This window comes from Magnolia sinica, chromosome 9 (assembly GCF_029962835.1).
Source record: "Magnolia sinica isolate HGM2019 chromosome 9, MsV1, whole genome shotgun sequence".
NCBI classification, from domain to species: Eukaryota; Viridiplantae; Streptophyta; class Magnoliopsida; order Magnoliales; family Magnoliaceae; genus Magnolia; species Magnolia sinica.
In genome coordinates this window covers 75,386,436-75,398,755 of record NC_080581.1, presented here as the reverse complement: position 1 = coordinate 75,398,755, position 12,320 = coordinate 75,386,436, and the positions used below count along the sequence as shown (strand labels likewise).

The 12,320-nt window shown below is 40.9% G+C and overlaps 1 protein-coding gene across 7 annotated transcripts in view; it reads left to right on the top strand.

Annotated features, from left to right (window-relative positions):
- The first annotated feature begins 2,811 nt into the window (after nt 1–2,811).
- LOC131255703 (NAD-dependent protein deacetylase SRT1-like) overlaps nt 2,812–12,320 on the top strand; it is a 46,951-nt gene continuing 37,442 nt past the window's right edge. For 6 of the 7 annotated variants that reach the window (XR_009176257.1, XM_058256499.1, XM_058256501.1 and 3 more), the window contains exons 1-3: nt 2,812–2,984; nt 6,890–6,919; nt 7,051–7,143. Coding sequence is in view for 6 of the 7 variants with exons in the window: in XM_058256499.1 (XP_058112482.1) it covers nt 2,886–2,984; nt 6,890–6,919; nt 7,051–7,143 (222 nt within the window). In the remaining variant the exon portion in view is untranslated. Of the gene's footprint in view, nt 2,985–6,839; nt 6,920–7,050; nt 7,144–12,320 lie in introns of all 7 variants that reach the window. The other variant, XM_058256500.1, reaches the window with a different exon arrangement.

Below are 12,320 nucleotides of genomic sequence, written 5' to 3'. Positions count from 1 at the left end.
ACCAATTAATTCGGTTTAGTACTTAATTAATTTTCGTATAATTTCTAAGGGATTCGGTCCTTAGTGATTTCTGCCTGAGGTGGTACTCGGGTCTTTGTACGGATTTTTTCGAGACGTTACATTTGTATTTTCCTTTCAACATTATATTCAACTGTTTATATTAGTGGATATGTGATAATGATGTTGCCTTTGTGATTTGGGTAAACTTGTGGTTATGCTTCTTACAAGATAAATGTACATTGAAAAATCCTCCTTGTAAGATTCTAGGATCGGAATCTGGCGTATGAGCGCTGGAGCCAAGAATGGGGTATTAAGTAGGTTGTCGGCACTGGATTCGGTGATCGAGAATTTTGTGGGTCCGATTTTCGAGTTTGGGGCGTGACACTGATCACTCCTTCATCCTTGCACTAGGTCAATTTATCAACAGTCGAACTAGTAGGTACATTGTAGTTGATTAATTCTTTTATGCTTTTATGCTTGAGTGTCCCTTTTTCTTATCTGATGTAGATATCTTCTCTTTGTAGAAATGACAGGCAAGACTCGTTCGAAGGGAATGAGGCTTCCCTCCATGGGCGAGCTAGAGAGGCTAAGGAGGGCTACTAGGAAGGATGGCCCTCCTTCTTCAACTCGCTGGGGGAATCTTCTAAGGTTGTCGAGGGCCAGACCCGCCCTCGAGGGGCCTGTCGCCGAGCAGTCGAGGTTGGTGAATTGGTACCTACCGTTGATAATTTCTTAGAGCCATAGAAGGTCCTAGTCAAGTTGATATTTGTGTTTTCCCTTTTTCATCCAAGTCGGTACGGCCTTATGAAAAGTTTATGTGGGAAATAAACATTACATTGGATTATAAGAAAGTTTCAACAATAATTATTCAATTTTCATTGGTTTTTTTATGGTGTGGTCTACTTGAATTTTATATATGCCTCATTCATTTTTAGGCTCATGCTCTAAAATAATTTGAAAAAGTTGATGGACGGTGTGGATCTAACACATAAATTATGATGGGGCGAAAAAAGTTCCACATATGTAAAAAGTTGGGTCATGTATTATGCAATCTATACAAAAGAGAATAAAAATTTCCGTAGTAACTTAAGGATAGGTAATTTTGGAATCAAATTTTTTTTAATATACAAAAATTCATGAAGAGCATTCAATATTCACCATTAAGTCAAACTCTTATCTAAGAAAAAATTCAATAAAAAATCCCGTAGTACTTTACAAATTCAACGATAACAAACAACACTTAACACATGTCGTTTTCTCAATTCCGTATTAAGTAATATTTTTTCAGAGTTAACAAACAAGCCTTTAGTAATTTTAGACTTTTCTTCTTCAATTTACCTAACACACCCTGCTAGGGTAAATCAAACATAAGCTGAGATGAAACGTAACCAACTGTCCAAATTAAAGAAACAACTGTCCACAAATCACGTGAGAGAATAGTTATGCATTTTGCATCATGACTTGTCAACCTCGGGTCCCATGACTTCCACGGTTTAATCAAGTGGTATGTACGCCCCATATGCAATGTCTAAATGCTTGTGTACGAACATTTACACCCTGCCAGAGTACCGAATAAAGCACTCTATAGTTCCCACGAGAAGATTGCGGTGGTTGTTCACCACCATCTTCCAAAAGTAAAACAATGTACGGTGATCAACACTATCCAAAATTCAGACACACTATGAAACACTGATTGAGCACTGCCAGAAAATCACACTGATTAAGAAATCCTAACCATCTAATCGGTCATCATCAAATGGATGGTTGAAAATTAAACTTTGAGTGGTCCACGTACAAAGAGAAAAGTCAAATATTTCTAGAGTCGATACATCTACTCGTTTCAGAGTGGTTGGACTGTCTAGAGTAAATAAGAATTTGCCATGCGCGCAATGAACATAACTCACCACCATTATTAAAATGGTGGTAAACTTTTATTAGACTCCACACGTACTTCCTCGTGTTGGGGAATAAGCTACGCAAGAAGAAATCCTAACCATCTAAGCGGTCATCATCAAATGGATGGTTCAAAATTAAACTTTGAGTGGTCCACATACAAAGAAAAAAGTCAAATATTTCTAGAGTCGATACATCTACTCGTTTCAGAGTGGTTGGACTGTCTGGATTAAATAAGAATTTGCCATGCGTGCAATGATTATAAGTCACCACCGTTATTAAAATGGTGGTAAACTTTTATTAGACTCAAACACGTACTTCCTCGTGTTGGGGAATAAGCTACGTAAAAAGGGGAAGCCGATTGGGTCGTGACCCCAATTCCACCCATCTGGGTGATGTTGGGAGTCGTAGGGCCCAACGTGATGTACCTGGTTTATCCAAGCCGTCCATCCGTTTTTCCATTACATTTTAGGGCATAACCCAAAAATAAAGCAGATCAATATATCAAATGGACCACACCAGAGGAAACAGTGGTGATTGAACACCCACCATCAAAACCTTCTTTGGAGCCACAAAAGGTTTGGATCAAGCTCATATTTATGTTTCAACGGTCAATCTGACCTTCTCAACAGGTTGGATGGTAAATAAACATTACCGTGGGCCCTGGGAAGGTTTCAACGGTGGGTGTCACTATCCCTACTGTTTCCTGTGGTGTGGTCCACTTGAGCTCAATATTTTCTTCTTTTTTCTTGCTCATGCCATAAAATGATCTGGAAAAACGGATGGACGGCGTGGATATAAAATCACAGTGGACCCCACAGCGCCCAACACCACCTAGCTTGGTGTGTTGCGCTTCGTAAAAACACCCGGAACTCTCAAAAAAGCACGGAAGAAAACGGACTCCCCTCCCTCCCCCCCTCTCTCTCCCCCCTTCTCCCTTTCTCTCTTTCAGAGGGGTGAGGATTTCTGTTGCAAGAAAGAAAGACGAAGCCATGTCTCTGGGCTATGCAGAGAAGTTATCTTTCAGAGAAGATGTGGGAGCTGTTGGGATGTCTGAGATTTTCGACCCACCTCAAATTCTGGAGAAAAAGGTGAGATTTTTCTTCCATTCTTTGCTTTCCTTTTCATGGCTATTGCTTATTTTCTTACTTTCATCGTCGTAGATTCTCACTTTTCTATTTAGATTCTTGATCTACAGCCATCAAGCTTGAAAACCCATGAACATTTCCTGGAATTAATGTCAGAATTTTGAGAAATTTTCGTTACACGCTTTCTTATCAACTCAAGAATGTATTTTTGCGCTCTGACTTTCAGATTGTGCTAGTTGGGCTCATGTTTCATTGATCCTAACAGTTGGTTTTAAGGGCCCGACCTTGGATTCTGCCTCATGCATTAAAGTATCCCAAATTGGACTATCATAGCCATTTGGCATTTTCTTCGTTCAATGTGGAACTGACTATTTGCTGGTTTCCAATTCCCATATGAGAATTTTTTGGCAAATGGTCACCTGGAGTGGGGCCCGTCATATCAACGCTCTGGATTACTGAATCACGCCCCATTTGTATGGGATCCAAACTCGAACTTATTGGAGACGTTCCCAGGTTGAGCATTGTGTGATACCTCATTTCATTACAGTAGTAAGACTCATAGCATCCTCATGGGTATTTTTCTTTTAAGACGTGCTTTATTTTCTTCACAGTGCTACCATCTTAGATTCTTATTGCTCTTGAGACAGTGTGAACTTTTGTAAAGACACAACTTTGTGTTCATACATCCATTTTGGATGAGCCTATATCTATTTTCCCCCCTCTCAAGATCTTATCCTTTTGGGCCTTAAACCATGGCCTGAAACTCAGTGATGCCACATCACTGATTTTTATAAAAAAAAGAGAATTGTAGATGGTCACATGTGTTTTTCAATTTTCAGTAGTATCTTATGGGACAAGTACTGTGAATGCATTTTAGGCATTCAAAGTTCTGTAGGGGATTAGAATTTAGCTTACATCTGATTTTTTGAGGTTTGTTTAGGATTTAGGTTATTGTTGAAGTTACATATATATTGAATGATTATATGTCTATTGTATAAATGCTTACTGTATGGGATGAATGTTGTAGTTTTTTGATTGAGGTGGTGGATGTTATCTGTGTTTGCTCCAAGATGGGGCTTTCATAGTTTGCCAACTGTTGGCAATTATTTGAAAGACAATGGAAGTGTAAAGTTCTTCGAAATTCCTCTAATTTACAAACTCCAATAATGGATCCTTGTCTAATTTTTTTTCGAGAGGTAATAAAGCAATTTTATTGAAAGGCCCACAAGCGTAAAGAATACAACTGCGAGGACAACAAAACTACATCCCCAGAAAAGCAGGAACATCAAGATCCTTTACATCATTCAACATAGAAGCCCATTGGAGAACATAGCCCTTAGCTACACTCAGGACGAACTCCTCTGACCTAGAGCTATTATGGAAGCAATGCCTATTCCTCTCAAGCCAAGTGGCCCACAATACGGCCGGAAGAACAGGGAATCAAATCGTTCTGAGAGGCTTAACCGCACACCCGCCGTGCCATGCCCAATGAAGCTTGGAAGAGAACCCAACACAATCTAGGACATGTTGAAGTGGCCAAGGAAGAACAACCAGATCGAGGAGAAAGGACAATGTATAAATAGATGATCAACTATCTTTGCTTCCCGCTTGCAAAGGGTACACATTGGGGATAAACATGCCCCCCTTTTGAAGATTATCAATCGTCAAGACCTTGTTTCTACCCACTAACCAAGTAAAGGCGGGGATCTTGGGAGGAGCTCCATAGAACAAAAAATGAAAGGCATTGCCACTTCGATGATCCGATCGCTCGACCTGATGAAGCTATAAAAGGAACGAACCGAAAAACGACTGGAGCTGTGAATGGAACACACGAATCCCTCTCCCCAGGGGATGGGATAGGGCCGTAACTCAATCGTTCTAGGAGCAACAAAAAATCGTCTAGCTCGGAATCCATGAGACCTCTTCTACATGGCAGAGCTCAAAGGCCTGAGGGACCACCACGCATGTGGCAATCACGAACCTTAATGTCCCTAGATGGGGCCAAGTAGGTTAGGCTTTGAAAACTTAAGAGGGGGGAATCCCCACACCAATGGTCCTCTCAAAATCTGATCCTAGAACCATCACCAATCGAGAATGATACTTTCCTGAATTCCGGTGCAATCAATGATCATCATCTAAATATTGTCAAGTTTTAAAAGTAAAAAATCAAAATTACATATGTACCTTTGATTTATGCCAACTGATCTCTTATGTAATCCAAACTACTATTTCAATGTATGAAGTCTCTCCCTAATCTATCATAGAAAAGAGGCAAGGAAGAGAGTCATTGCATGCTTGGTGTAGGGCTGGGCGTGAGCACCTCAGAGTTGGCCACAAAGGGCCCCGCATGTGTGGACATGTGATGGAAGCCCCCCCTCCCCCCCTCTTCTCTCTCTCTTCACTTCTCATTTTTCCTCTCTCTCTCTCTCTCTCTCTCTCTTCACTTCTCATTTTGTAAAAGGTCTTTTTTAAGACTATAAAAGAGAAAGGAGGCCGTGTGGAGCCCTAATGCTATTATTTTGGAAAAAAAAAAACCTGGGTTTTCTCTTCTTCATGTGATTTGGAGCTTCGGTGTGGTGTGATTCCATTCCCCATTCAATGGATGTGCGATGCTTCCATATATCATCTTCCTTTTCTCTTACTTTCTATCCCAAAAGAGGTATTTTCCCAAAAACTTCATCTCTCTCCTTCCCTTCCTATCCAAAATCATTCAAATCATCTTTTTCATCAACTTTTTATCATCCAACTTCAACCCCAGCCGAAGTCAACAATTGAGGACCCGTCGACTTGAACAACTGGAAGTTTTATCCTTCCATTGGGCCTTGTTTTAATTGATTTGTGTGATTTTTTAGCATGCGGGCATGCGATTTAAGTTAAATAAGATTTTATTTCCTATTCTTTACTCTTAATTACATGGCGGGTTAGCGTCTTTTGTTAATTGAATTACTTTATGGACTCTTTCATAATCTCCACATTGGCATTAAATTATGTGTCTTGCATCAAATTTTGTTTCAAAGCCCATAGGTTTAGCATAGGATTTTTGTGTTGCACATAGGATAAAGTCATATTTAAGGTAGAATTTACATCTAGGGTTGTTAGAGCATACATTGCATATATAATCTAGGTTCATCTTGCTGAATTTTGTTCCTAGTTTGGAATGTCCCTTTGCTGAATTTTCAGTTTGCGTTCTCCACATTACCATTGCTGAATTTTCAGTGTAGTAATCTCAAGTTGTCACCTTGGTGAATTTTCAGTTTGTAATTTTCAGGTTACACTCCTGCTGAATTTTCAGTTTGGTACTCTTAGATTGTTGTCCTGCTGAATTTTCAGTGTAGTAATTGTGGTTAAAGGCTTGCTGAAATTTCATATTAGTGTTTTTAGTGGATCCAATTTGATCTCTAGGTTGGTTCTATCTTTCTCATAACATTACCCTAGGATCTAGGTTTTCCTGTTAGAGTTCCCTTGTATATGCCCACTCGTTCTGGACGTGGTTTTGGCCTACATCCCACTATGAATCTAGAACAGATTGCTGAGGCACTTAACGCTATCAGCAATCGTCTGGCGGCCATTGAAGCACACAATAGGACTACTGCGACTCAATTGACCGTGACCAATGCACGGTCTCAACTCCTTCAATTTCATCCCCGGCTTGTATGCTGATTAATTTACATTGCATACGAATCAAATGTCTCAAATGTAACATCACTGATTTCAATCAGGGATTCAGCAGTTTGTAGATATAAGATAATTTTACTTCCATATTTATGTGGAAGTCTAAGGATATCAATATTGTTTTCATGTATATTCTTGTCAAAGCTTCCTAATTTTTGGTATTCGATGGAGACTTTCTTATCGCAGCTGCCTTTCTGTTTTACTGATTCCCATCGGTTTGACTGCTGCAATGACAGATTGAAGAGCTAGCCATGATGATAAAAAAGGTTAGAGATTCTAAAACTTAATTGGGGATTTCATAATTCCTCTGCCCACTTAATGGTTATGATGTTTCCAAAAGTTAATGTGTTTTATGATATCATCTTCTGTTGAGATTTTCATTTGTCTGTTCTTGCAGAGTAGGCATCTTGTGGCATTTACAGGTGCAGGGATATCAACTTCTTGTGGCATACCTGACTTTCGAGGTCCAAAGGGTGTCTGGACCCTTCAGGTAAAACTTATGAAGAACTCAACCACTTGAATTATAACCTTTTGCAGCCAGCATGGTTTCCCAGAGTTTATCTTGGAGGAGTTACTTGATAAGCTGGCAGAGAATGATGATCTCTACTGCATGCACACGACAATTGTATCTCGAATCAAACTGTCAATCGTCAGTCCTACTGAACGGATGATCCTGATTGTCTGATTGGTAGCCATTGATTGTACAGTTACAATGAAATTAGTCAATGGTCCAAGTCAGCAAACCTCCATTAATAAGAGGCCAGGTCCAATCAACTTAACTTTTGAGGTTGCCCCTCCTACAGTGGGGTTCACAATTTGGATGGTTTGGAATGGTGTACATGTTTGCCATTTGTATGATTTACAAATGTATGGATTGCCATCAACTAACTTTGTGCATGATGAAATGCCAAAATATTAATAATTGCCTCTTTTCCCACCCTTGTTTGCATCTGCCTGGGCTGCGGCTTGGGTTCAGGTCAACCCAAACCTGACTGACCCATTACACCCAGTGCAGGTTGGGTTTGGTCAGGCTGTCAGGGTCTTTGGGTTGGAAAACTCCAAACCGATTTGAAATCGGGTTGGGTTCGGTTAGAGCAAATTTGGGTCAGGTCAGTTTCAGTTGAACATAGGGGAATATGGGTTGGGAACCTTAGGTTGGAAGTTAGGTCGGGTCGGGTTGCACGTTGGATCCTGTTGAGGTCTTGCACCCCCATGACTGCCAATTTAACCTTGCATAATCAAATGTGCTTGCAGCGCCAGGAACTGTGTACAGAATGAAAACCTTCTTTGGGAAATGTGGGTCCAGTCATCCAGTGAGATTCTTTATTGATACATTCCTTTGACACATCTTATATACCTTTTCCCCCTTTTTATTTAAAAGGAAGATTAAATTTCGAGACTTTTAGATTGAAAAATTAGCAACAGATGGTGTTAATCTGGTCCACAGATGGATGCTATTTTATTTCTGTTATCGGTTATCAATCAAATGATCTAGTTCATGGGCTTTTCTAAGTGTACATGCAGGTGCAATAAAGCTCATATACATGTCACATGACATGTGCCAACATGGCATGGCAGGTTTGATATCCTAGCCATCCATCAGAACAATACCACTGTATTGATCTCCTAGCCCAAGATTCAGGTTGATTCACTAGTCAGGTGGGCCCATTGTTCAGAGTATCGGTAGCGTTACATGTATTGATGACCAGGGATATAGAAACATGTATCAACGATATTATCTCTGAAACTCTGAAAAATATTGCCATATGAGGAAAACATTGGGAAAATGTGGAATTTTTCAGTGAAACTTAAGGAGATGTTAAAAGAGGGCTAAAGTTTGCAAAATAGATGTACTGTTCTGAAACATTTGGGCCTAGTTTTCTAACCCATCCAATAGTTTCCAATATTGGGGCCCACATGCTGATTGGACCAAGTTTTATTTTTGGGAAAACATGTAGAAGGTTGGACCAACTTGATGGAAGGGTTGGCTCTCGCACCCACGTGCCATGCTTGCATGTGTGGTGTGCATACAAGCTTTATCACACACATGTGTGTGCTTAGCAAAACTCTTTGGTTCATAATGCAGATAAAGATAACACTACATCTCATGTCGTATATCCTTCTAGAGCTGTACACAAGTCGAGTTAGCTCGGTCAGCTTACTCGATTCGACTCGGAAAAGCTCGACTCGCCTCGGCTCGAAATTGGATTCGGACCAAGTCGACTGGTTTTTAGAGCTCGAAAAAATTTCAAGCCGAGTTCGAGCTTGCTCGAGCTCAACTCGACTCTGAACCTCAACTCAAACAGACTCGGATTGAATTAGCTTCGTGACTCAGTTATTTTGATATGAATGCCGCTCGCCAAGTGTTTGATGAAATGACTCAATGAAGTGTTGGCGAGGAAGGAATAGGTACGTCGGGTGTTTGATTTTGATGTTGCTCGCCTGGGTGTTATATTTTGATGTTGCTCTCCAGATGTTTGATGGAATACCTGTAAAATGTCGTTACTGTTTTGCATTTTGTGAGAAATCGAAGATGCATTTTACGTGTTTGAGAAAATGCCACACAGGCTCGAACTCGGCTTGAATTGGCCCGAGCCGCTAACCGAACCGAGCTGAGCTAGCCAGACATGCTCGATGACCGATTCGAGTTCAAGCTGGGGTTAGCTACTAGCCGAGCCGAGCCGAGCGGCGCTAAGCTCGACTTGGTTCGACTTGTGTATAGCTCTATATCCTTTTTTTTTTTCTTTTTTTCTTTTTCGTGTTCTGTCATAATCATCATCACGAAGCGGCTAACGAGTGAATCCAGGAAGGGTCGGAAGGATAGATTAGTTCTTAAATAAAGACCTTAAGTTGGAATGTGAGGAGGCTGGGATGTCAGCTAAAAAGGAAAAAAGGTCAGGGATGTTTGTCGAAGGTGGAAGCCTCAATTGATCTCGTTTCAAGAGATAGTTGTAGGCGACAGGAAGATGATGTATTCTTTGTGGGGAGTTAGATCAAAAGAGTGGGTGGCCATTGATGCCATTGATTCAGCTGTGGGGATTGTTGTGGCTTGGGATATGTCTATTTGGTCTAAAAAGGACTGGTGGGAGGCTCCTTCTCGGCTTTGGTGGTCTTTCGGGATGTCATGGCGGGCTTCTAGTGGTGCTTCGCCACTATGTATTGACAAATCAATCAACAGGAAGACATGATTTCTGGGGTGAACTTAATTAAGCTTGGGGCAGATTTCATGGCTCGTGATGTAATGGGAGGAAATTTTAATTTCATGAGATTACCTACCAAAATCCAATGGTAGGAGCACCATGCACAACATGAAGGGTTTTTTGGAGTGGGTTGACTCTCACGAGATGATCAATCTCCCGATAGCGATTGGAAAGTTGACATGGTCTAATGGGCAAGAAAAGGTAGTGATGTCTAGATGATATATGTTTTTGTTCGCGTCTGGGTGGGTGGAGAATTTCTCGTTGGCATCAATGTGGGTGCTGTGGAAACCAGTGTCTGATCACTTCCCTATTTTTCTGGACTTTGCAGAGGAGAACTAGGGCCCAAAACCATTTAGGTTTGAGCTTATGTGGTTGGAGGAGGAGGTTTTTCCAAGCAAATCAGAGGGTGGTGGGAATCTATTGAGGTTGGAGGTTTTGCTAGCTTCAGGTTGAGTCAGAAACTTAGGCTTTTGAAATGCAAGTTATTGGTTTGGAAGAGGGAGGTCTTGGGGAGTTGTGAGGGTGAAATTAATGATTTATTGAAGGGGATTCAGGACTTCGATATCAAGGCAAAGGGGATGGTTTTATTAGAAGAAGAGAAAAATCTTAGGTTTGAGCCATCTCAAGATTATTCTATCCATTTGAAGGAGGAAGAAATCAAGTGGAGGTAGTGGTCTAGAGCCACTTCGTTGAAGCAGGGTGCTTAAAATATAACATTTTCCATAGTATAGCGAGCGGTCGAGCCTGAAGCAACAAAATCCACAATGTTATAGTGGGAAGGAGAGTAGAGGGAAAGGGTCAGGTATACGAGGTTGTGGTAAATTTTTGTAAAGACTTGCTAACTGTCGAGGGATGGGTGGGGTCTTTACTGGATAATCTAGATTTTGTCTCCTCTAATACTAAGGCTGTATCCTTGGTAAGATCGTTCTTTGAGGAGGTGTAGGCTATAGTGGATTTGAGGAGGGATAAGGCTTAAGGCCCTGGTGGTTATTATCTATTGGTGTTCTTCTAGGTATTTTGGGATGTGGTAAAGAGGGACATTATGAATTTTCAACAAAATTGTTTGAGAGGGGTTGCCTGTTGGATATCTCAGAGCGCCTTTTATTACTATAATCTCGTAGGTGGCAGGAGTGAAAATATTAAGGAACTTTAGATCGATCAACTTAAATTTGGAGGCTGTATAAGATTTTGGCAAAAACTTTGGTTACCAGATTTCGAGTAGTGCTAAACAGTGTCATATCCAAAAATTTAAGTCGCATTAATTGAAGGAAGGTAGATTTTAGACTGTTGTTATGCCCATGAGTGCATCGACTCTTGATTTAGGGAAGGTGCGAAAGGATTAGCATGCAAGCTAGACACAGAAAAAGCCTATGATCATGTCAGTTGGAGCTTCTTAAACTATATGTGGGGTTTGTTGGGAATTGTGGCTCGAAGTGGAGGCGGCGGATGAGGAGTGCATTCGTTCAACTAGGTTTTTGGTGTTGTTCAACGGATCCCCCAAGGGGTTCTTCAAATCATTGAGACTCAAGAAGAATTCAGCAAGGCGACTTGCTTTCATCCTTCCTTTTTGTGGTGGCGGCGGCTGAAGCTTTGAGCAAGATGTTGGTATTTTTTTTTGTGGGTTTACAGTGAACAAAACGAGTTCCCAGATCTCCCATTTTCAATTCGTTGATGACAATCTTATTCTGCATTGCGGATGAGGATATGGTAGGCGAGCTTAGAATATTAATTTTGTGTTTTGAAGTAGTTTTGGGTCTGAATGTCAACATCGCCAAGAGTGAGATGTTGGGTGTGGGAATGTCTATGGAGGAGGTGGGTCAGATGGTAGGGATTTTTGGGTGTAGGGCCATGGTATTCCATAACGATAACGGTGGCCATGAAGACTATCACTGTTATAGTTACGTTATGGGCCACAATGGCCGTTTCAATTTTTTGTTTTGAAAAAACCCTGTATCGGCCTTGTAACAGATTGTTATGGGGCCATCACAAGCCATTTTCTCCGTAATGGCAATACGACACTTGTAATGCATAATAGTGGCCATCGTTACCATTATGTAATCGTTTTTACATACCTTGTGTAGGGAAGGAATTTTTCCCTCCAATTATATCAGGTTGCCCCTATGCATAGGGAAGTCGACAAAGCATTTGTAGGATGTGGTCGTGGAGTGCTTCGAAAGAAAGTTATCAAGATGGAATCGTTGATATCTATCATTTGATGGTCGTCTTACTTTTATTAAGGCAGTTTTTCGAACATGCTGTTATATTTTGTCTCTATTCAGTTGTCCCAAATCCATCTTGGCTGGAGTAGAAAGGTTGAGACGAGGTTTCTTATGGAAGGAGATGGAAGAGAGGAACAAGTATTGCAAAGTGTGTAAACTGTGTGTAGAAGGGAGGGCTTGGATTCGGGATATGGAAAAAGGTGAATAAGGCCGTATTGGGAAAATGGTTGTGGATATTTGGTTCATAA